The sequence below is a fragment of the Eschrichtius robustus genome, chromosome 12, assembly GCF_028021215.1.
Source record: "Eschrichtius robustus isolate mEscRob2 chromosome 12, mEscRob2.pri, whole genome shotgun sequence".
NCBI classification, from domain to species: Eukaryota; Metazoa; Chordata; class Mammalia; order Artiodactyla; family Eschrichtiidae; genus Eschrichtius; species Eschrichtius robustus.
In genome coordinates, this window is record NC_090835.1 from 38,968,460 (window position 1) to 38,992,332 (window position 23,873).

The 23,873-nt window shown below is 54.0% G+C and overlaps 3 protein-coding genes across 14 annotated transcripts in view; 2 read left to right on the forward strand and 1 right to left on the reverse strand.

The window, feature by feature from the left end:
• IP6K1 (inositol hexakisphosphate kinase 1) overlaps positions 1-9,512 on the forward strand; it is an 82,357-nt gene extending 72,845 nt beyond the window's left edge. For 5 of the 6 annotated variants that reach the window (XM_068557777.1, XM_068557780.1, XM_068557778.1 and 2 more), the window contains 4 exons: positions 1,025-1,235; positions 3,036-3,217; positions 5,334-5,509; positions 6,066-9,512. In XM_068557777.1, coding sequence (XP_068413878.1) covers positions 1,025-1,235; positions 3,036-3,217; positions 5,334-5,509; positions 6,066-6,599 — 1,103 coding nt within the window. In that variant the 3' untranslated portion in view covers positions 6,600-9,512. The remainder of the gene's footprint in view (positions 1-1,024; positions 1,236-3,035; positions 3,218-5,333; positions 5,510-6,065) is intronic. The other variant, XM_068557783.1, reaches the window with a different exon arrangement.
• Positions 9,513-9,846: 334 nt separating this feature from the next.
• GMPPB (GDP-mannose pyrophosphorylase B) lies at positions 9,847-14,788 on the forward strand. Of its 3 annotated transcripts, none has more exons than XM_068558865.1 (10): positions 9,847-10,223; positions 10,349-10,429; positions 10,521-10,569; positions 10,708-10,850; positions 11,070-11,228; positions 11,315-11,393; positions 11,478-11,605; positions 11,689-11,871; positions 11,951-12,047; positions 14,642-14,788. In XM_068558865.1, exons 1-10 carry the CDS (start codon positions 10,095-10,097, stop codon positions 14,701-14,703), a joined length of 1,110 nt encoding a protein of 369 aa, XP_068414966.1. In that variant the 5' UTR covers positions 9,847-10,094; the 3' UTR covers positions 14,704-14,788. The 3 variants fall into 3 exon arrangements, with proteins under 3 accessions (XP_068414966.1, XP_068414968.1, XP_068414967.1); XM_068558867.1 differs by lacking the exon at positions 14,642-14,788 and adding an exon at positions 13,420-14,113; XM_068558866.1 differs by lacking the exon at positions 14,642-14,788 and having other exon boundaries at positions 11,951-12,333.
• The window catches only part of RNF123 (ring finger protein 123), a 31,926-nt gene continuing 20,355 nt past the window's right edge, over positions 12,303-23,873 (reverse strand). For all 5 annotated transcript variants that reach the window (XM_068558858.1, XM_068558860.1, XM_068558856.1 and 2 more), the window contains exons 27-39: positions 20,871-21,048; positions 19,872-19,946; positions 19,629-19,716; positions 19,452-19,539; positions 19,279-19,363; positions 17,780-17,919; positions 17,484-17,672; positions 17,317-17,392; positions 16,991-17,075; positions 13,136-13,278; positions 12,889-12,983; positions 12,677-12,762; positions 12,303-12,593 (exon numbers count right to left, since the gene is read on the reverse strand). In XM_068558858.1, the coding sequence (XP_068414959.1) occupies positions 12,473-12,593; positions 12,677-12,762; positions 12,889-12,983; positions 13,136-13,278; positions 16,991-17,075; positions 17,317-17,392; positions 17,484-17,672; positions 17,780-17,919; positions 19,279-19,363; positions 19,452-19,539; positions 19,629-19,716; positions 19,872-19,946; positions 20,871-21,048 (1,449 nt within the window). In that variant the 3' untranslated portion in view covers positions 12,303-12,472. The remainder of the gene's footprint in view (positions 12,594-12,676; positions 12,763-12,888; positions 12,984-13,135; positions 13,279-16,990; positions 17,076-17,316; positions 17,393-17,483; positions 17,673-17,779; positions 17,920-19,278; positions 19,364-19,451; positions 19,540-19,628; positions 19,717-19,871; positions 19,947-20,870; positions 21,049-23,873) is intronic.

Genomic DNA, 23,873 nt, shown 5'->3' on the forward strand with positions numbered 1-23,873 from the left:
TTGTGTTTCAACTCGTTTGGTAATGATCCAGAAGAAACTATGAAAACCTGTTTGATAAAAATGGACACAACAAACTGTTTTGCATGAGTACAGCATGGAAAATAGGTGTTTCAACTTAGGAATGCTGGTGGTTTGGTGAGGCAGAAGTTCTGCCTGTTGAGCTTAGAATAGCCTGATGTTCAGTGTCAGCAGAAGACATATTTTGGAGACTGTCTTTGAGAAGTCTTGATGTCTCTCTAGGTGACATTGTCAGGCAGAAGGAAAACACATCTAGAGGAGGACATAGGAAATGACAGCATCATAGAGCAGTTAAGTAAGTATAGGGTTAAATTATGTCGACTGTGGATGTCACCTAGAAAATACAGTTCTTTTGAATAGTACAGAAGGCAATAGTTGAAAGTGAGAGGGTGGGCTTCCCTGGTGGCTCAGTGGTTACAAATCCGCCTGCCAATGCAGGGGGCATGGGTTCGAGCCCTGGTCCAGGAAGATCCCACATGCCGCGGAGCAACTTAGCCTGTGCGCCACAACTACTGAGCCCGTGCTGTAGAGCCCGTGAGCCACGACTACTGAGCCCACATGCACAACTAGTGAGCCCACGCGCCTAGAGCCCGTGCTTCGCAACAAGAGAAGCCACAGTGATGAGAACCCCACGCACCCCAACGAAGAGTAGCCCCCGCTCGCCACAACTAGAGAAAGCCCGCGTGCAGCAACGAAGACCCAACACAGCCAAAAATAAATAAATAAATAAATTTATTAAAAAGGAAAAAAGGAAAGTGAGAGGGTTAGACAAGAGAATGGGAAAAAAATATAGATTTATCCAAAATCAAAGGTAAATAGTGGACTTAGAATGGGGGATTAGTGGTTAGCTATGTTTTGGAAAGATGTCTGCTAGTCGTTGTTCCTACAGTTGATTCAGGGCAGGTGATGTCAGTGTGCTGAGGGACAGCAAGTGCCAGCAGTCTGAACTGAATGGACCCAATCTCTGTAGGCATTTGTTGAGTGGCTGCCTTTTTTTCTCCAACAGGAGTGGTGTCAGTCTGCTTTGAGGGGGACAGTGATGGTTACATCAACTTGGTGGCCTACCCTTATGTGGAAAGTGAGACCGTGGAGCAGGATGACACACCAGAGCGGGAGCAACCTCGGCGTAAGCACTCTCGCCGGAGCCTGCACCGGTCAGGCAGTGGCAGTGACCACAGGGAGGAGAAAGCCAGCCTGTCCCTTGAAACCTCAGAGAGGTAAGGGGACGGTGAGCAGGACTGGTGGTTCATGTCTGGTCCTGATATACTCAGAATATCACTAGAGTCCTGATACATCACGGGGAAGTAGGGCTCAAGGTTGGGGGAAGGTGGCTGATGTTCTTAGGCCACCCACATAGGTGCAGGCTGCCGCCTGTATGTCACATCACCCCGGTGATGCCTCCTTCTGAGTATAGCTGTAGCTAGTCAAGAGAGAATGAAGTTCCCTCAGCTTTTTGGAAACAAGAACACCCTGTTTTTTCCAGCTTTGTTATGTCTCGCACCCCCAAGACAGAGGTGGAAATGCATTGGTCCACGATGAGGTTCCAGCTCCTTTCTCACCTGCAGGATGTCAGAGCCCAAAGACAATGAGTGGCATCCAGACTAGTGTTCCTTAAGGGTTTGGGTGTCAGATCTCTCTGAGACTCTGATATCAGCTATTAATCCTTTCCCTGAATCTGAAGTTCAGTTTATTGTATTGGAAATTGATTTTTCTTGTAGATTAGGAAAATAGTCTACAAAGGAATTATTTTTCTTGATATATCATGCAAAAAAATGTGAACCCCAACAAGGGTGGCCATAATCAAAAGGATAGACAATAAAAGTTTTGATGAGGATATGGAGAAATTGAAACCCTCCTACATTGCTGATGGGAATGTAAAATAGTGCAGCCATTCTGGAAAAAAATTAGGCAGTTTTTCAAAAAGTTAAACCTGGCAACTGCACTCCTAGGTATATGCCCAAGAGAATTGAAGGAATATATTCACACATAAAACTTGTACACAAATGTTTATAGCAGCATTATTCCTAATAGCCGAAAACTGGAAACAACCTGAGTGTCCATTAGTTGGTGAATGGATAAATTAAATGTGGTATATCTATACAATAGAATATTACTCAGCAATAAAAAGGGATGGAGTACTGACACATGCTACAACATGGATGAACCTTGAAAACATTTATGTTAAATGAAAGAAGCCAGTCACAGAAAACCACATATTATATGGTTCCATTTATATAAGATGTTCAGAATAGGCAAATCCATCGTTTCTCTCCAAGAGACAGAAGGCAAAGTCAGTGGATGCCAGGGACTGAGGGGGAGGGATAGATGCTAATTAGATACTGCTAATGGTGACAAGGTTTGTTTTTGGGGTGATGAAAATTCCTAAAAATTAGATAGTGGTGATGTTTTATAACCTCATGAATATACTAAAAAAAACCCAAAACACTGAATTGTAAAAAAAATAAAACTAATGTAAATAAAAAATGAGCTTTTTAACCAAAGTGAAATTAAAATTGTATGATTAAATTACTTTATATATATTTAATATCACTCAAAAATAAGTTTCAGTGAGGGAATTCCCTGGCAGTCCAGTGGTTAGGACTCGGCACTTTCACTGCTGAGGGCCTGGGTTTGATCCCTCGTCCAGGAACTAAGATCCTGCAAGCCGTACGGCATGGCCAAAAAAAAGAAAAAAAAAAAAAATTCAGTGAATAGGATTCTCTGTGACTTGACCTAGAAGTTGGAATTGGGACTTTTCTTAGATGTGGCAGCACATAGTTTGTCTCTGACATCAGATCAGATCAGTTTAGCAGCACAGGCTGCACACCCTAGCTCCTTAGTACTTATACCATTTACTCACTTTAATGGGCTCATGCATCTGGGCCCCGTGTCACCCCTCAGGAAGGTCTATGCGTGGCACATTAGACTTGATCCAGGCCTCCCCCACCCTGTGTAGTGAGACCCCAGAGGGTGACTTGTCTGAGCCCCTTAGCAATGGGTATGTTCTTCCTTCTTAGCCCCCAGGAGGCAAAGACTCCGAAGGTGGAGCTGCACAGCCACTCGGACGTCCCTTTCCAGATGCTGGATGGCAACAGCGGTCTGAGTTCTGAGAAGATCAGCCACAACCCTTGGAGCCTGCGCTGTCACAAACAGCAGCTGAGCCGCATGCGCTCCGAGTCCAAGGACCGAAAGCTCTACAGTATCCTTGTTACTGCTTCCCCAGCAGTGCCTGCTACTGGGACCATGACTCCTGTGTCAGGGCACCTACCAGTACCATGGCCAGTGCCCTCTCTGTTCAGGGGCTCGTCTTTCGTTCTCATCTCCCTTTTCCATAGGCTCTTCTTCCTCTTTGTCCTTCTTATTTTCATCAACATGTTTTTTTCCTGCGTTTTGGGGCTGGTAAGACTGAAGCTTAAACTTGGCAGTCTAGAAGAGTGCTGTCCAATAGAACTGTCTGTGACAATGGAAGTATTCTGAATCTGTGCTGAAATTTGGGGTAGCCACTAGCCACACTGTAACCGAAATATGGCTGCTGTGACTGAGTTACTGAATTTTTGTTATTTAATTAATTAAAATCTAAATTTAAATCACCAGGCATGGATAGTGGCTACCATATTTATCAGTGCATGTCTAGAATTGGGGGGGAGGGGTGTGTGTGCGCATGCGCATATGTACATGTGTACACGTGTGTATTTCTCCCCTCCCAAAAGATAATAATTAAAAAGTAATATGTTTGATTTTAGTATGTTTTTTCTAAAGATAAACACTATACCTGTGCAATATAAAACAGTTTTTTAAGATACCAGAGGTAAAAAAGTATTATGAAATGGGAATTCTTAAAATCATTTAGTGTTTTCAAGCAGTAGACAATAAATAAATAATACTTACTGAGAAACTGAGGGGAAGCATGCTGAGCACTTCATATGTACTTACTCAGTTTTCCTAAGTCTTTTGAGGGAGGAACTGTTATGATTTCCGTTTACAGACGAGTAACTGGAAGCACAGGGTGGTTAAGTGTTGTGCTCAGAGCCAGTGAGTGGCCGAAGCAGGATCCAGTGCTCTCAGGCATTGTGAGATATTTCTGCAACCTTCTTTGAGTTTTACTGTCACTTGTTTATAGGTTATAGCAGGTGATGAGACTAGTTAAAAGCCATATTTAATCATTTTTTTATGTTACTCTTTAAAGAATTAGGGGATATTAAAATATTCATCAGAGTGATGCTGAGGGTCTTATCCTCCAAGACCATGTGATTGCTACATAGTCCCAAATATGGAATTGAGGGCTAGGCTGTGAGCCCTGATGACTTTTGGCAGACATGTGACAGGCCTGTACCTTTAAGATTGTTGCAGACAGGAGATGTAGATGAGGACATGGATATAAATGCCAGGAGGCCAGGACCACAGAGCCATTTTAAGCAGAAGGTCCTAGAAGTACTAAGGGATAAGTTTAAATATATGGTCCACTGGTTTGAAGTTTAGTCAGAAAATGGCAAGATAGAAATTTAAATCCAGATTTTTCTAAAGATTCCTGTTTGGGAATGTTAAATCTGATTTATCATTTTTGTAGTAGTGCTACAAAGGAAGTTCCTTACTTCTTAGGCCTGAATGAGACACTGGATTGAGCAGGGCCTTGGTTTACTGATGGTGCCAGGGATGTATGTGAAACTGCCAAATCTTCTTTGGTTTATTTATGTATGCCTGCAAGACAGATCTAAAGAATAAAATAAAAATGATGATATCAACAAATGTGGTATATACATACAATGAAAAATTAGCCATAAAAAGGAATGAAATTTTATCACATGCTACAATATGGATGAACCTTGAAAACAATTTGCTAAGCGAAAGAGCCAGATACAAAAGGACAAATATTACATGATGCCACTTATATGAAGTACCTAGAACAGGTAAATTCATAGAGACAGAAAATAGAATAGTGGTTATGGGGGCAGGGGAGGGGGGAATGGGAGTTACTGTTTAATGGGTACAGTTTCTAATTTCTATTTGGGTAGATGAAAAAGTTTTGGAGATTGGATGGTGGTGATGGTTGCACAATAATATGAATGTACTTAACACCACTGAACTGTATACTTAAAAATGGTTAAAATGATAAATGTTACATGTATTTTACCACAACAAAAAATTTTTTTAAAGAAATAATAAGCCAGTGGTTTGAAATCCACATTTGAGAGTTTGTGAGGTGAATACAGATTACATTAGAGGGGAATGCCTCCTTTTATAGAAAAACTGGATTGTGCTTTTCTGGCTGGGGCTGATGGTGAGTTTGGTGGTTATTCCCCTTGACTGTGGCCCAGAGTTCCTCCTGCTTGAGAACGTGGTGCACCACTTCAAGTACCCCTGTGTGCTGGACCTGAAGATGGGCACCCGGCAGCATGGTGATGATGCATCAGCTGAGAAGGCAGCTCGGCAGATGCGGAAGTGCGAGCAAAGTACGTCGGCTACACTAGGTGTCAGAGTCTGTGGCATGCAGGTGAGTCATCCTTGGTGAGAGCCTAGGTGCTCCTGCTTGCCTGTTTTGGGTTGCGTGTGTACCTGCCTGCTATCCGAGCCAGGTGTCCTCCTGGCCCACAGTGGTCCAGAATCTCCTCCAAGAGGGTGAGTCCCCTACAGGGTGCGGAGTGCGTTTTTGTAGGTATGTTCCCTGAGCCCTCTTATCCTTACCTGGGGACCTTGGTCTGGGCTCCAGTGCAGAACCACTGTGAGAGCCTGTTGCCTTGATATTGGGGCAAGTAAGACTCTTGTCTGTCAGCAAGATAATTCCTAGTTTGAGTCCAGCTGGTCTCCTGGGGCAACTTGGAGGAGGGCTCCAGAGGTAGTGGCAGAAAACCTGTAGGCCTGGTCTCTGCACATTGCTGGCTTTACCACAGGAAAACTTAGGGTGAACTTGGCCTGCCTCCTCCAGTTGTGTAGGGTTGAGCAGAAAATCTCAGGTTGGTCAGAAGTACTTTCCAGATGGTGCCTGCCCAGGGCACCGTGAGGTCATCAGACCTCCCTGGTACTCACCTGTCTGTCTCCTGGGGTTTCAGGTGTACCAGCTGGACACGGGGCATTACCTCTGCAGGAACAAGTACTATGGCCGTGGGCTCTCCATCGAAGGCTTCCGCAATGCCCTCTATCAGTACCTGCACAATGGCCTGGACCTGCGGCGTGACCTTTTTGAGCCCATCCTGAGCAAACTGCGGGGCCTGAAAGCTGTTCTGGAGCGGCAGGCCTCCTACCGCTTCTACTCCAGTTCCCTGCTTGTCATCTATGATGGCAAGGAGTGCCGGTCTGAGTCCTACCTGGACCGCCGGTCTGAAATGCGTATCAAGCACCTGGACACAGGGCTCCCTGAGGTGGCACCATCCTGTGGCCCTAGCACCAGCCCCAGCAGCACCAGCCCCGAGGTGGGCCCCTCCTCTCCACCCAAGGTGGATGTCCGCATGATCGACTTTGCACACAGCACGTTCAAGGGCTTCCGAGATGACCCCACTGTGCATGATGGGCCTGACCGAGGCTATGTGTTTGGCCTGGAGAACCTCATCAGCATCATGGAACAGATGCGGGACGAGAACCAGTAGGCCCAGCTCTGGGCTTCCAGAACCCCTTCCTCTCCACCCTCAGGCAGGGACCATTGCTCTGAACTCGCCATGAGGACACACAGACTTGCTTTTAAAAGGGTTATATTTCTCTTTGGTGTAAACTAAAAGAAATGTTTTTAGCTGTAGCCTGGAATCCATATATATAAAGTGAAGGAGGGCAGAACACATCCTCTCAGCCAGGCTTCCTAGCTCTGTGGTTCTGACTGCTGTGTCCAGGCTGACTTAGGAAGGAGGAGATGCCCCTGGTGGGCTTGGCAGCAGGGACAGGTTGCCCTTGGACATTGGTTTCTCTTGCTTAGGTCTTTGGGGTCTGTGGCTGCAGGGTCCTGCTAGTTGTGGGGTGAAGCCCTGGGATGGCTCAGGGCCCCTCTGTGCTCACTCATCCCTTGTTCCTCAGTAGTAGAGGGTTGGGTGCCCATCTCTTGGGGGACTTTGTAACTTGTGTTGTGAGTATCACCCAGGTCTGTAACAGATGTCCCCAGGGCACCACAGGGCCAACTGCACACAGCTGGACCCTTCTCGGTTCTGACCTTGGCATGAGGCTAGATTCATGAAGCTGTGCTGAAGCCAGCAATGGCAGAGGGCAGGCCCTGGGATCCCCAGGCACTATTTGGCACTTGAACCTGCTCCTCCTCCTGCCTGCACAGCCCAGCCAGCGTTTCTCACCAAGATCCCTTGCCTAAGGAGGCCATCCCCTCTTGCCCCACTGGAGGGGGCCCTGCTCTGTTTGCTGAGGAGAGTCAATGTTCCAGCAGGTCTCAGGGCCTCTGATGGCTCTGACCCAGCTAGTATTTGCAGTCCTTGTGCTGTGGGTAGGAGTCCTCTTCCTCTAGCTTGGGCAGCTGTGCTGCCTTGGATGGGCTGCTCCTTCCAGGGCTCAAAGGCTGTGGTCCGCTCAGGGTCTCACCTCTCCCCAGGCCAAGCTCAAGGCAGCAGCCCACTGTGAGGAGCTCCAGGCTTGTGAGGGAGAACTTTAAGCTTGTTTGCTTATAGGGACATTGGGCGCTGGGTGCAGGAGCCCAGATTCTGCTAATGAGAGTTTTGTCTTATCAGTACTGGGGTCCATCAGTCTGTCCATTTGTCCATCTGCCAGCTCCTGTGATCTTTCCCCTGGGGTGTAGCCTTGTTCATTAGTAAATATTGATTTTCTTCATGCTTCCCTCAGCAAAATATTCTCTTTACCATTTCTGAGGTGAGCTTTTGCCCCTGTGCCCTTCCTCAGCAGGTGCTACCTTTTTTAAAAGAACTGGTAGCAAAATGAATTGGAGGAGGTGTTTCTCTGCTGGCCCAACACCCTCTCTGTGAGCCTGGAGTGTGGCCCCCTCAACACTCAACACTGACAGTGGCACAGTGAAGGCCCAGGGGGTGACCCATTCCTTGCTCATAACTTTTGCTGCCAGCCCTTAATGGCACAGAGACCTGCCATCTCTAACACTTGTGGCCAGGTGATACTGCACTCACCTAGCCATTGCTGAGGTTAGTGCCCTCACCTGAGTCTAGGGCCACTGTCATTGTCACTTTTGGCATGTCCCTATTTGGGCATTAATGATAAGCCTGCCAGCCTGTGTCTCTGAGAGGCCTTGATAACTGATGGACTAATTTCCTGGTCCTTAGAGATGCAGCCTCACACATCTTAAATGGGCTCCTTGATGGGATCCCATCTCTCTCGGCCCTCTGACCCTGGTGCCGTTGGTGGGCAGGTTCCCATTCCTTGGGGCTAGGAGGGGCAGCTTGCCTGTTTCTGGTCAGTAATGACCATCTTCTGTACTATTCTGTGGCTTCCCCCATGGGGGCAGTAGCTCTTCATTAGTGTGGATAGTCATTTCCTGGCAAGGCAGGGGCTAGAGCAAAGGGTCTGGGGCCGCTTGGGACCCACTTGATGGCACCTCTCCAGCCTGGGGATGTGCTGTGCTTCCTGAGTTTGTATATTATGGGAGATGCTGCCCCCATTCCGCTCTTCATCGCGAGAGAGGCTGTACTGACTTAAATTCAGTGTTTGCCTGGCACTAAAAGAGCAGGGCTGGGATTTGCTGCTTCTCCCCCAGGGCAGGGTCCCTTCTTTTCAGCACTTTTGAACACTTGGGAGACACAGCCCTGTTATCTGGTGGGTGGTGGGCGTGTGTGTCTGCACACGCTCTTTGCCACCATTTCACCCTGTTCCATGCTAGAGAGCCCTGTCCCTGCCAGGCCCTGCCTTCCCAGCCCCAACTTGGGACCAAAGTGCAAGATGGGATCACGGGTTGGGGCGTTCAAGCGACCCCTCTCTGTAGTGCTTCCCTGGGCGAAGTCGACACCAGCCCCCTAGCGGGGTGGGATGGGCGGTGCTTAAAGAGGAAGGGGACCAGTTTTGCAACTTGGCAGGGACCCCACGCCTCCCTCACATCCGGGCCTGTACAGTGGGCGTGGGGATTCTCCTTAAGGGGCCAAAGGCCTGGGCTAGTTCGTAGCCTCTGCTCACTTGCTCACATCCCGCCACGTGCACCACCCCCCCCCCCCCAGATGCAGATTGCTTGAACTTTAAAACTGTTCAATTTGGTTTTGTTTGTGCCGATTTAAAAAATGTTTTAATGGGGAAAAGATTGGGGAGAACCGTGGGAAGGGCCTGGTTCCTTTGCTTCTCGAGGAACTGCAAGGCCTCGTCTGGAGGACCGCTCTCTACTCCACTTTCCTGGAAGCTGCCTAAGCCTGTCCACGCCGCCCGAGCCCTGCGCCCGGATATGACACGTGGCTCTGGGCGCGTCTGGGCGCGGTTGCGTTTTCTCGGGACCTTGCGTGCAGGGGAGGGGGGTGCTCTGGCCTTGGGCCGAGCCCGCCCCTTTCTGTACACCTAGCGCTGCCCGCCCCGCTTGTGTCTGAGGTCGTGTATGTCAAAATAAAGCCGCTAGAAACCGAGGCGTGTCCGTGTCTTTGAGAAACCCCTCGGCCTCCGGGAGACTGGCCTAGTCCGGCCCGCCCGCGTCCTCGGCCCCTCGCTGACCCGGTGAGGGGAAGAGGGGCCGGAAGCCGCTGGGGCGCGGTGCAAAGGAAGCCTCGCCCTTGGCGCCAGCTCCGCTTTTGGATCCGCCAATGGCCAGCTGACCCGCAGGTCCGGGTCCCGGTCCCCATGGCAGCCCGGCGCGCTCGGCTCTCATTGGCTGCGTCGGCCGGAGCGTCGCGTCCCGGCGCTCCGACGCCGACGGTGTGCCACGTATACGGTAGCTGATTGGGCCGCCCGAGTTTACGTCACTTCCCGCCGGCCGCCGGCCCGAGTTGGGAGGCAGTCGGTCCCCGTCCGGCGTCGCGTCTCGGTTTGCTGCGGTCCTGGACCTAGCGTCAGCGCGGACTGGGCGGACAAGGCAGAGCCAGAGTTGGTCAGTCTGGCGGGTGAAGGGCGCGGGGCCGGGCACAGCGGCGGGAGTGTGCGGCAGAGGTGCGCCAGGCGGGCCGCGGACACCTCGGATCCCGGGACTCACTCTCCGGCCGCCCGCAGGCGCAATGAAGGCACTGATTTTGGTGGGCGGCTATGGGACGCGCTTGCGGCCGCTGACACTAAGCATCCCGAAGCCGCTGGTGGACTTCTGCAATAAGCCCATCTTGCTGCACCAAGTGGAGGCGCTGGCCGCGGTAAGGCCCGGGGCCGGGGTCTTGGTAGGACCTGATAGGATGAGGGACGGCCAGCGATTGGGGATCGGGGACACCTGTGCCTTCGGCTGAGTCCGCCTGGCGGCCGGCGCCGTTCTGTCCCACAGGCCGGCGTGGACCACGTGATTCTGGCTGTGAGCTATATGTCTCAGGTGCTGGAGAAGGAAATGAAGGCGCAGGAGCAAAGGGTGAGGCACGGACTTCTGGTTCTTTGCCCTGGTCCCCGCTCAACTTTTCACCCTGGTGAGAGGAACCTGACGGGGGGTTTCTTCCTTCCAGCTAGGAATCCGAATCTCTATGTCCCATGAAGAGGAGCCTTTAGGGACAGGTCAGTAGAGACAGGAAGGTCCCTTGGGGAGGGTTTAGGGCCAGGGAAGGGGCAAGACTCAGCCTGGATGGGGACTGCTGAGCCTGGATCCAGGGGCTCAGACCCCCAAGATGATGGTGACCTGTTCCTCTCCCCCAGCTGGGCCCCTGGCACTGGCCCGTGACTTGCTCTCTGAGACTGCAGACCCTTTTTTCGTCCTCAACAGTGACGTGATCTGCGATTTCCCCTTTCAAGCCATGGTGCAGTTCCACCGACACCATGGCCAGGAGGGCTCAATTCTGGTAAGCAAGCACGTCTTTCTGCTCTAATGTTCCTGTCCCCATGCACAGCCTCCCCAGCCTCTCCCATTCTCCGGCCTTGAACTGCCCCTTAGTGTTGTGGATGCAGAGCTGTGCAGTTTGTGCCTTTAAGCATTTGTGGCAAAGCCCGTGAAATTTAGGACAACATGTATATCAAGGCTCAGGAGCACTGGACTAGGCCTGAAGTCCCCCTGCACTCAGGTGACCAAAGTAGAGGAACCCTCTAAGTACGGTGTGGTGGTGTGTGAGGCGGACACAGGCCGCATTCACCGGTTCGTGGAGAAGCCGCAGGTGTTTGTGTCCAACAAGATCAACGCAGGCATGTACATCCTGAGCCCTGCAGTGCTACGGCGCATCCAGGTGTGTAGAAGCCAGCTGCTGGGTGGGCTGGGGTAGGGCAGGCCACCACTGCCATGACCCTGCTCATGAGCTGCCCACTCCCACAGCTGCAGCCCACATCCATTGAGAAGGAGATCTTCCCTGTCATGGCCAAGGAGGGGCAGCTCTATGCCATGGAGTTGCAGGGTGAGGCAGGGAGGCCACAGGGTGGGGGTGGTCTGTGGCTGGGCTGAGCCCCCTGGAGCCCCCTGATGCATTCTCTCCCTACAGGCTTCTGGATGGACATTGGGCAGCCCAAGGATTTCCTCACTGGCATGTGCCTCTTCCTGCAGTCGCTGCGACAGAGGCAGCCTGAGCAACTGTGCTCAGGTCCTGGCATTGTGGGCAACGTGCTGGTGGTGAGGCCCTTGCCCAGAGCATTGTCAACCCCCTCAATCTTGGGGGACAGATGGCCCACTTGTGTTTTCCCCACTGTCCTCAGGACCCAAGTGCCCGTATTGGCGAAAACTGCAGCATTGGCCCCAACGTGAGTCTGGGTCCTGGTGTGGTGGTGGAGGATGGTGTGTGCATTCGGCGGTGCACGGTGCTGCGAGACGCCCACATTCGCTCCCACTCCTGGCTTGAGTCCTGCATTGTAGGCTGGCGCTGCCGCGTGGGCCAGTGGGTAAGCCTCCGGGCTGGGCCAGATGGAGAGGGTGGGGGAATGCCTCTGCCTCGCTGACAGGCCTGCCCCTCCCCCCAAGGTGCGCATGGAGAACGTGACAGTGCTGGGTGAGGACGTCATAGTTAACGACGAGCTCTACCTCAACGGGGCCAGTGTGCTGCCCCACAAGTCTATTGGTGAGTCGGTGCCAGAGCCCCGCATCATCATGTGAGGATGCTGCGGGGCTGGCTGAGCCCCCATTTCCCCACTGGCAAGGGGAATCACTGGCTCGACACATCAGGAGGCTCTGGACTCATTGCCATTTGACTGGGGAGGATTGGACAAGGCTGAAGCTGTCGGACACCCGCCTTCGCCTGTGGACATAATCTGGCAAGATCCTTGCTGGGCATACCCCACAAAGCCCACTCCCTCAAGATGGGCTGGGCCAGGACTGTATGGAATAATAATTTAATGCTCACTGTGGCCCTGACTGAAAGTCAAGCTCAGGCACAAATAGGGCATGGTGGGGGGCCGTGGGGGACAGGGCAAGGGGCTCATAAATAGGGCCCAGCCTGGGTTTGAGTTTAAGGGTAGAGGTTCCTGCTGTGTGGGCCAGGCAGGCCTAGGCAGCCGAGGAAGTGGCACTTGCACTGGCTGCCTTGTCCCAGTCCTCTACAGACACGATGGTGGCTTTGCAGAAGAAGCAATCCTTGTTGTTCATCAGGTGCTGGTTGATGCAGGCTCTATAACAGGGGAGGGCATAAAGGTGGCCTGTGTATCCCTGCTGTTCCCCACCCAGCCCCTTGTGCCCGTGCAGCCCACTTACTTGCAGGACTTGTGGCCACAGGGCTGGAACACAGCAGAAATGGGGTGAGCATAGCAGATGGGGCAGAGGTCTTCCTCACTGGTGGGCTGCAGGGAGCAGAGTGCAGGGTGGGCTGGGGTTGGGTGCCCAGACAAGTTGGGTGTACACTACGCACACAGCTGTGGTGATGTGTACTGGGGTTGTGTGGACCCGTATGCTGTGGCCCCACTCACCAGGGAGGCAGCTGCTGCCTGGGCAGACGCAGAGGTCAGGTGTGCCAACATCTGTTCCACCTGGGCCAGTTCCTCAACACTGATGTAATCTGTGTCTGGCGGGTGGAAGGAGGTGTCAGGCCCAATGTGGCCCTAGAACCCAGTGCCTCTTGAGTACTCCCTGCCTGGAAATTTGCTCTTCTTAAGACTACTGACCTGGCCCAGCCCCAAATCCCTCTCTTCCCTGACCCACCCCCGGCCTACTCACAGCTCTGTAGGGAGAAGCGCTTCTGGTCAGGGGCAGGCAGGGTAGTGCCAGGGGTAGGGGGCTCTGGCTGCCCCAGCAGATAGCATATGGAGCGGAGCTGGAAGCAGGGATCAGCCAGGAGCACTGATGTGGCTCTCTCTGTCCTAGGTTGGAGAGGGTACAAGGGTAGTCAGAATGCTGGGCCTGTCTGCAATCAGCATCTATCGGAGGGGTGGGGCTGGAAAGTCCAGCCTACTTGCATTATTGCCTGGTTCATTCCACCCAATCTCCCTGCTTCTCTCCAGTCCTCCCAGTAAAGTCCTAGATCCCGGTAAGGACCCACATTGCCGGGTACCAGTTTAAGGGGGCACCACCAGAAGATAATGGAAGTCCACCTGACCCTTCATTTACGTTAACCATTCAAAGGACACAGCTGCCCAATCATATACGTTAACCCTTCAAAGAAAACACCTGCCCCCTCATAAACGTTAACCCTTCAAAGAAAACACAAAGAACACAAGAAGCTTAAAGGCGTGCTTCCCAGGGTTCCGGGAGACAGGGCCCTCTGGAAAGCCGCCGGCCAAGCTCAGGCTGGGGCATTGTGGCCCGACTCGCTCACCCTCTGGCGGCCACGCGGGGGCCTATGATCGCCGGGGTACGCGGCTACCCCGCCCCTCCAATGGGAGCCAATGGGAGCCTGAGGCCCCGCCCCTGAGAAATCGCCTCCCGGAGAGTATTTAGAAGCTGAGTGCTCACAAAGGCACTCAGGAGAGAGCTGGGGAAGCCTGAGAAGGGAGTGCTGAGCGAGCGTGGCCCCAACTCACAACCCAAAACCTGGGACCAGGCAGCTGGCGCAGTCGGCCTTGCGGGACGGAGCCCGCATCCTGTCTCGCTGGCCACTGGCCATGTAGCGCCCCGCACTTCTGGCCGGATGTGAAGTGGGTGAGTATCCGAGCTGCGCCCCACACCGAGCTGCCCTGTCCCACCCCTGGCAGCCGCCGCCATGGCCCGGCTGGTGCTGCAGGGCACACTGCTGTGCATGCTGCGCGTCGGATTAAGCACCCTGGACTCCGAGGGCTTCCTGTCCCCTGCGCCTCATAACTGTCCCTACAAATGTGTCTGTGCTGCCGACCTCCTGAGCTGCGCCGGCCTGGGGCTGCAGGATGTGCCGGTCACGTTACCAGCTGCAGCTGCAGACCTCGACCTGAGCCACAATGCGCTGCAGCGCCTGCGCCCCGGCTGGTTGGCGCCCCTCTCCCGGCTCCGCACCCTGCGTTTAAATCACAACGAGCTGGATGCACTAGGTCGGGGAGTTTTCACCAATGCCAGTGGCCTGCGGCTGCTCGATTTATCATCTAACGCCCTGCGGGCCCTTGGCCGCCACGACCTCGACGGCCTGGGGGAGCTCAAGATGCTGCTTCTGTTCAATAACCGCCTGGCGCACTTGGACGAGCAGGCCTTCCACGGCCTGGGCGCGCTCAGTCGTCTCTACCTGGGCTGCAATGAACTTGCGTCCTTCTCTTTCAGTCACCTGCACGGCCTGGGCACGACCCACCTACGTACTCTGGATCTCTCCTCCAACCACCTAGGACGCATCCCTGTACCTGACCTGGCTTCACTGCCAGCCTTTCTCAAGAACGGCCTTTACTTGCACAACAACCCATTACCCTGTGACTGCCGTCTCTACCACCTGCTGCGGCGCTGGCACCAGCGGGGGCTCAGCGCCGTGAGCGACTTCGCGGGCGAGTACACGTGCCTGGCCTTCAAGGTACCCACCTCCCGCGTGCACTTCTTTGAGCACAGCCGTGTCTTTGAGAACTGCTCAGCTGCCCTGGCTCGGGGCCTAGAGCAGCCGGAAGAACAGCTGCATGTGCAGGTGGGGCAGTCCCTGAGGCTACACTGCAACACCAGCGCCCCAGCCGTACACATTGCCTGGGTCTCGCCGCAGCATGAGCTGCTCATGGCACCAGGATCTCGCAACGGCAGCATCGCAGTGCGGGCTGATGGCAGCCTGGCCATCAGCAACGTGCAGCCATGGCACGAGGGTGTCTTTGTGTGCCTGGCTACTGGACCCCACCTGCATCACAACCAGACACACGAGTACAACGTGAGTGTGCACTTTCCACGCCCTGAGCCTGACACTTTCAACACGGGCTTCACCACACTGCTGGGCTGCGCCGTGGGCCTGGTGCTCGTGCTGCTCTACCTGTTCGTGCCACCCTGCCCCGGCTGCCGCCGCTGCTACCATTGCACCTGCCGCTGCCGCCGCTGGCCCCGAACACCCAGCCCACTCCAGGAGCTGAGCGCACAGTCCTCAGTGCTCAGCACCACGCTGCCCAACGCACCAAGACGCAAGGCCAGTGTCCACAAGCATGTGGTCTTTCTGGAGCCTGGCAGGAGAAGCCTCAATGGTCGTGTGCAGCTAGCGGTAGCTGAGAACTTTGATCTCTACAATCCCATGGGCCTGCGGCTCAAGGCTGGCTCTGAGTCCGCTAGCTCCACAGGCTCTGAGGGTCTGGTGATGACCTAGGCTGCTCAGGGGCCCCACCGAGGCCACTGCCTGCCCGCTGCTTGCCCTGCTCCCTGCTGCTGCCCAGAGAACTGCCAGATGCTGGTGGGAAGCACTGGGCTTGGTCCTCCAGCCTCCTGTGTGGGCCTCAACATAAACCACAGCAACCCCACTCATTGGTAGAGGGGCTGAAGTCCCCAACTCTCTCCTGCTTCTCCCCAGCAGCACAGGACCAAAACATCCCAGGACGTAGCAGGGCCTACCTGTGCCCACATGAGGATTGGAACCGAGGACCATCTGGAAGAGCGCTTGCATTAGAGCCCCAGGTTCACCCGCAGGGGCTGAGGCAGCCATCAAGGAGAGTGGTGGTGAAGAATTGAAGCATGACCACCTTCCGCTTCCCAAGGGGATGGGAGTGGCCCACGGGGGAAAAGGAGGAGGACTTCAAAGGAAGACTGAGTCCCCACCCCGAGGGTGGAAAGAGGAATTACAAGCCCTCCCTCTGGTGAAATGTGACTCCCCACGCACCAACATTCAAGCTACTTGAAGCTTCACGAGTCCATGCAGTCTGGTGAGAAGGCAACCAGCAGGCAAGGCTCCTCAAGAGACCCCCAGGGGCATCGCAGGCCACTCTGAGGGCAGAGCCTCTCCCATGGGCTCGCAAGACAACGGTAAGGGGCATCAATGGCCTGTTCCCCCAGCTTTTCAGCAGTAAAAAGCCTGCTGAGCGTGGCTAAGATGGGAGGGCCGAGCCGGAACTTGCTGTCTCCCAAGGGTAGAATCCTCTTAAGGGCTGGCACTGGTATCGGCCTAATGGCTGAAGCAGTGCCCTGGCTTCATATGCATCTCACCACTCCCACTGCAGGGAGGCAGGGAAGCGGGGACTGGGAACCCCTCCTGAGTGAGGGCTCAGCTGGGGGGCCCACAAGTGTCCTGGATCCAGCTATCATGGAATTTCTTAATAAAGATAGTACATGCTTGTCGCTGGAGCCTTCACAGACACAGGTGGCAGTGTGTGTGCTCAGCTCTTAACCCCAGCAGTGCGTCCCTGGATATCGCACGATGGCACCCCGCCCTTAGCACAGTCTTAGTTCCCCTGCCCCTGCCTTAGGCACAGCCACAGCCAGCGGCTGTGCCCGTGGGCCGGGGCACCCTGCTCTGCTGAGCTCCTGGATTCTCCTGCTTTGAGCTGCTGCTGCTGCTGCTGCAGCCACCCAGTTACTCAGTTCACACCTCACTACCTTCCTTCCAGCTCCAGACCTGACGCTGAAGTCCATGTGAGAGATGAGCTTTGGAAGGCCCTGCCCAGCCCCCTCCCCATCAGACAAGCCCAGCCCCCACAGGGGACCCCAGCCCCTAACACTCACCCTGAGGCTGGGCCATGCACCAGGAGTCGTACCAGGATGCCTGTCACTGCCACCAGAATAGGGTAGTGGTCCACACTCTCCAGGCCTAAGGGAAAGGGAAGGAAGGGGATGAGCTACCCAAGTGCTCCCGCTGCAGGGTCTCCATCCCTGCCCAGCCGACATCATCGTCATTCACACTTCCCACCCTCCTCCCCACAGAAGGCTGAGCTAGGCTGGGGGTGCCAAGCCAGGCTGTCCCGGTGCAGAATGTAGAATCAGGCAGCACTGCTCCTGGCAGAGGAACCAAGGCCTGTGGTGTGTTGGCTACAGGGCTTCTAGGTCCTCACCAGGCAGCCGCAGGGTGACCACGCGGTCAAACAGGTTCCTCTCAGCTGTCACCCGGTTCAGCACCTGGTTCAGCAGCTGTGAGGGCAGGAGCCCGTTGGTGGATGGGTGGGCTCACACCACTGGGGTGTCCCCAGGGTCCCAACCACCCTTGCCCAGATGGACACACCTGTGCGAGACGCCGCAGCAGCATCTCGGAGGTAGGCTGGGCCCAGTCGAGGAATATCTCAGGCACCAGCGTGATGGTCATCTCCAAGACGCGCAGCAGGCTGACCGAGAGGTCAAAGCAGGTGGCACATACCTTGAGCTGCCGGCTGTCCACAAAGTTCCGCTCCAGGCGTTCAGCAGCCTGCTGGATCTAAGCCACCAACGTGTGCGTGGGCAGCAGTCAGTGGTCTGGCCACACCACAGATCGTGCCGCATCCTCTGCAACCCCCTGGCCCACAAGGTCCCTCCATGACCCACCTCCTGGATCATGCCGATAAACTCAGAGAAGGCCCAGTTGAGCTGGTTGAGGACACTGTTGAGGAAGCTGGGTGCCACGTCAGGACCCTCCCGCAACAGGTCTGCCATGTGCTGCTGCAGCAGGGTGGAGGGGCAGGGCTCTGTGGGGACATGGGGAGGGGCATCATTGGGACTCCAGTCAGCGGCCCCTGCCTGTCTGCCTCTGTCCTCACTCACAGGCCATTGGTGTAAGGGCAGACAGACAGCTCCCTGGGAACACTCAGGTCTTGAAGGCAGGCGGACAGGGTGCAGTGCTGCCTGGGGGTTAGGGCTAAATCTGTCCCCTCCCTCTGCTGGGCCAACCACAGGCTGCAGTTGTTCCCAATGCCTCCCCCACCCCCAGTTCTAGAACTGCCCCCAAGCCCCAGCCTGATCCCCAGAAAGTTCTCAGTCACATGCCCTTCAGGAAGGGCTAGACCTAGACAGGGCAACCTAGACCCCTCTTCACTCGTATCAAGGCCATTTCTCCCAAGAGCCTACTCTGAGCCCTGCCATCCTCCACTGTCCTCTGCTGCCCTTGGCCTGGCCTTGGCATACGGCTGAGGTGGTGGGCGCCAAGTCTGGGCTGACAGGCAGCAGTAACCAGAGCCCTCAGCCACACTGGGCTAGGCATACCTCCCCCCCTGCAAATCAATAGTTCCTACAGCAGCAGGATGCATATCTGGCCCCACTGCTGCTCTCCACTTGCAGCTCAGGTCCACCCTGGAGGCAGGACCAAGGCAACTGGCAAGGACTTGCTGTGTGACTCTGCACAAGGAACTTGGCCTCTGGGGACCCCTTTAGGCCCAAACACTCCCACAAGGGCAGAAACATACCACGTGGGCTAAAGAGAGCCACTGTGTGGGGTGAATACAGCATGTGACAGGCAGATTCTGCAAGCAAGACAGCCCAAGACCCTGGGCTGGGCCCAGTGAAGGTCCAGGCTCACAGGGCTTTGCTGGACCATAGGCCCAGGACAGAAAATGCAGACTTTGCTCCCAACCAAAGGCCACTTCCTCCAGGAAGCCCCATGGACACCCTTTGGGGCCCTGGCCAGCCCCTAGTCTGTGCCCCTGCCTTGACTCAGGTATCCAGGGTCTGGCACCAGCTAGTGAAAGTAAAGGGGCAGAAGGACATGGCGTTGGGACAAGGCTGGAAGTCAGGGAGCTGGTTCAGAGGGCAAGGGATAGGGTCCTCACTTTGCATAAGCTGCCGGCAGCCTGGGAAGATGCTGCCCCTTTTCACTGTGACACATGCAGATCGTTCAGGACCAAAGGGCACACATGGGACTGGAAAGCAAGACTCAAGAGGACCAGAGTGTCCTTAGACTGGGAGGAAGCAGGGAAATGGAAACCCCAGGGGATACACAGGGAATTGGGGCCCAACACGAGTCCAGGACTGAGGCTGGAAGAAGTGGGAAAGTCTGCGAGAGCCCAGGAGCAGCGGGTGAGGGCCCCCGCCTGCCAAACCTGGATACTCACTCTGGAGGCTGGGCAAATTGGCATCCTCGGGTTTGGTTTTCAGCAGATGTGGCAGCCGTGTATAGCGGTACCCGAACCCACAGCCCTGGGGGTGGAGTTGGTGGGAGGTCAGTGGGGCAGGGCAACCCCTCCCTCCAGCCAGCCATAGCCACCTCCTCTCCAGCCAGGCTTACCCTCCAGAGCCGCACCAGGATCCAGTTGGTCTGGGCCCAGGGCCGCTGCTCATAGGGAGCCAGGAGACTCCTCACCATGGCGATACGCCTGTGAGAGCAACGGGTGGCGGGCACGGGGTGAGGCTAGTGCTGTGCAGGGCACAGTGTGTGCCCCCCTGCCCCCGGGCCCCCACTCACTGCTCCTCAGGGATCCGCTCCACAGCCCGCAGGGAGTTTGGGTAGCACACGTAGCTGGCCAGGGCCTGCATCAGCGAGTCACGGATATCTGCTGGGACAGGCCATGCCTCAGCAGGTGCCTGGCATGAGCCCTGGTGCCCATGCCTCATACCCACCTGGCCGGCACTGTGCGCAGAAAATAGCCAGCCAGAGGTGCCATCCCGTCCGTCCCCATCTCCCCCAGCCCTCTGTCGGGCACCTCACCAGTGCCCACGATGCGTGTGTCAGCAAAGTGTTTGGCAAGGATGGCAGCCAGACGGGTCAGGGTCTCTTCATAGCCTGCAGGGTTGGGTAGTAGGGCGAGATGATTGGGAGTGCGGACTCCAGAGGCAGGCACACCCCTTGGTGAGTGGGCTTGGGTAGTGGGCTCCAGAGCTAGCTCCAAGGGCTAGTCTGAGCCCAAGCCGACATCTGGGGACTTTAGGCAGGGCATTCACTAACAGTTGGTGAGAGGCGAAGGCACAGACTCATTGTGGGCGTTGGGCGGGTCCCAGCAGGAGGATAGGTCCTGACAAGAGTCCTGCCTGGGCTCAAACCCATCTCAGCACACACACTGGAGGGCTCAGCAGTCAAAGCCCCCTGGGCACCCACAGCTCCACCTCTGAGGACAAAGCCTGCACCGAGGCCTAGGGCAGGGCAAGGGGACAGGTCAGGAGCCTAAAAGCCCACAGCCTAGTCCAGACATAAACTGCCAAGCCCAGCCTGGAATCAGTGGTCTGCAAGAAGCCCAGACTCCTATGTGGCCACCAGCAGGGCCCCCGTGCTCCTTGCTGTGATCTGCAAAGACAAGCCACTCTGCCCCTGCATGGGATGCCACACCCCATGGCCAGCGCCAGGGCAGCAAGGTAAGAGGCCAGCTGGCTCCTGGGCCACAGAAGCACCAAGAAGGAAGTAAAAGCCGGGGCGGGGCGGGGCGGGGCAGGGTGGGTGGGGTGGGGGTAATCCCCACTCCCTGTACTCCATTTCATCTGTTTCCCTCTTAACACCAGGGAGGTGCTGTTGATTCTATGGCTGCTGGTACTAGGACAGGGCTCTCCACCATGTGGGACTTTTGCAAATGCTTGTATGATGCTGGGCAGAGCCTCACCTCCTCCCCTACGTGGGATGTGTGCTGCTGGGCCACGAGGGCTCAGAACAGGGCTCCTAGGGCTCACTCCAGGGGCCCCCTTTTCTGTCCCCTCCCAGCCTGAATGGCCCTATCACCTGGGAGCTCCTCCATGCTGTGCACAGGGCCAAAGTAATTCTTGAGAGCACTGTAGCTGTTGATGGCCACACTCAGGTAGAATTCGGGCATGAAGGCAAAGAGAGGACCTGTGCGGTCTCCATGCTCGATGGTCCGCAGGCAGACACGCAGCAGCCAGTAGATGTCCTGCATCTTCTCCTGTGGGAGGCACACGGGGTGTTGCTGGGCTGTTCACGGGAGGGGTCACAGGGGGTGTGGCCCGGTCTGGAGATTAGGAAAGGCCTCCCAGGAACATGACATGAGAACTGGATTCCAGGAAGTGGGAGCAGTGGCTCAGGTAGGAGCAATCAAGCACTGTACTGGGCAGGCAAGATGAGCCACCAGCCTGGACAGGGCAGCACTACAACCCCGACCAGAATCCTGGGTTGCGAGTTTTTAAGGTACAGAAGGTGTTAAGCGAGAGGGTGCCATGTGACCAGAAGCCTGTGTTGGAACACTGCCCAGAGCAGAAGGGGCTGCAGGGACAAGTGGGGACAAGGCAGTGAGGAAGCTATAGCCTTGGCTAGGCCCAAGACAGCAAAGGGACTGGATGGCCAGGCATGCGGATGCACCAATTGGCTGTGAGGGCAAGGGAATGGTCGCAACAAGAACGGGGCCCACATTTCTGTGTGTGATGGAGCCTCCATGGCGGTTGGAAGTCCTGGGGGAGAAGCAGGCCTGGTGAAGGGGAGAGGGGATGTGGCTTAGGACATGTGGAGCATGAGGTGCCCAGCGATGCCCCCAAAGAGGTGGTGTTAAGGAGGCAGGTAGAAAATGGGTCTGGAGCTCAGAGGAGAAGGTGGTGTGAAGGTCAAAGGTAGCATGACTGCTGGTGGAACAGAGGCCATGGAAAGCAGACAAAACCTGCCAAGGGCCCAGTTCCCCACAGTATGGTTTCCAGATAGTCTATCCCACAAAAGGGGCCAGGAGGGGTCACCAACCAGAGTGAGGCCCTAGGCCCCAGTCCAGACCCATAGCACCACATCTCCTGGAGTGGAGCCGGAGCAGCTGCACTTTCCACCAGCTCTCTGATGTGCTCTCAAACCTGAGAGCCTGAGAAGACGTAAGCAAGAAGTCAGAGGGTGGGCCTGGGCCTGGGAGTACACACGGACAGGGAGGCCTACAGGAGCTGGTGTCACCGAAGGCCAGAGAAGACCGAGTCTGAGGAAAGGATGGCAATGGCACCGATGCGGCCAAGGGGGCCACTGTAATGGGAGAGGAGATGTGTCCACAAAGGGAGAGGGGGGAGCTCGATAGATACCTCGCAAGACTATTTCAGAAAAGTGGAGGAGCCTGATCTGGGCAAAGAGTGAAGGGAAGATGAGGAAGCCAAGACACAGAGAAGGAAGGAGAGAGCGGTAGTGTAAGCAAATGTACAGTGAGGGAAAGGCATCACGGGCTTTTTCCTTTACTAATGGGAGAAGCTGAATGAGCAGGAGGCAAGAGGGTAAGCATTGCAAATGTAGAAGAAAAAAAAGGCAGTTCAACATAATAAAGGCTGTATTATGAAAAGTCCATAGCTCACATCATACTCAATGGTGAAAGAACAGAGGCTTTCCCCTAAGATCAAGAACAAGACAAGGTGTCTGCTTTTGCCACTTCTATTCAACGTAGTATTGGGAGTTCTAGCCAGAATTAGGCCAGAAAAAGAAGTAAAAGCCATCTACATTAGAAAGGTGGGAGTATGGGACTTCACTGGTGGTCCAGTGGTTAAGACTCCACGCTCCCAATGCAGGGGAACTGGGTTCGATCCCTGGCCAAGGAACTAGATCCCACATGCATGCCACAACTAAGAGTCTGCATGCTGCAACTAAAGATCCTGCATGCTGCAATGAAGATCTTGCATGCTGCAACTAAGACCCGGCGCAGCCAAATAAATAAATAAATAAATAAATAAATATTTTTTTAAAAAAGAAAGGAGTAAAATTATCTCTGTTTGCAGATGACATGATCTTATATGCAGAAAACCCTAAAGATTCCACAAAAAAACTATTAGAATTAATAAACAAGTTCAGGAAATTTGCAGGATACAAAATCGACACACAAAAATCAGTTGTGTTTCTATACACAAGCAAGGAACAATCCAAAAAGGAAATCGAGAAAATAATTCTATTTACATGAGAATCAAAATTAATTAAACAGGTGTAAATTTAACCAAGGAAGTGAAACACTTGAAACACTGGAAGCTACGAAATGTCGCTCAAAGAAATTTTAAAAGGTACAAACAAATGGAAAGACATCCCATGTTCATGGACTGGAAGACTTAATATCATCAGATGTCAATACTACCCAAAGCAATCTACAGTTTTAATGCAATTCCTATAAAAGTCCCAATGGCTTTTTTTTTTTTTTTGCAGAAATAGAAAAAACTATTCTAAAATTCCTATCAAATCTCAAGGGACCCCAAATAGCCAAAACAATCTTGAAATAGAACAAAGCTGCAGATCTCACACTTCCTGATTGCAAAACTTATTGCAAAGCTACAATAATCAAAACAGTATGGTACTGGCATAAACATAGACATACAGACCAATGGAATAGACAGCCCCCCACCCCCAAACCCTCACATATATGGTCAAATGATTTTTGACAAGGGTGCCAAGACCATTCAATGGGGAAAGGACAGTCTTTTCAATAAATGGTGCTGGGAACACTGGATAGCCACATACAAAAGAATGAAGTTGGACCATTATCTCACATCATATACAAAAATTAACTTAAAATGGGTCACAGACCTAAACTTAAGAGCTAAAAACTTAGAAGAAAACATAGGGGGAAACCTTCATGACCTTGGATTTGATAATGATTTCTTGGATATCACAACAAAAGCACAGGCAAGAAAAGAAAAAAGTAGATAAATTAGACCATCAAAATTAAAAAATTGCATCAAAGGACACAATCAAAAGAGCAAATGGGAGGAAATATTTATAAATCATAATCTGCTAAAGGGTTGATACCCAGAATATATAAAGAACTCCTACAAA

Bases quoted from the DNA above. Each gene is read 5' to 3' on its own strand.
- GMPPB (XM_068558865.1), top strand. From the start codon at position 10,095: ATGAAGGCACTGATTTTGGTGGGCGGCTATGGGACGCGCTTGCGGCCG. The intron at 11,394-11,477 runs GTGAGGCAGGGA...CTCTCCCTACAG, and splicing joins CTATGCCATGGAGTTGCAGG to GCTTCTGGATGGACATTGGG. The intron at 11,872-11,950 runs GTAAGCCTCCGG...CCTCCCCCCAAG, and splicing joins GCTGCCGCGTGGGCCAGTGG to GTGCGCATGGAGAACGTGAC.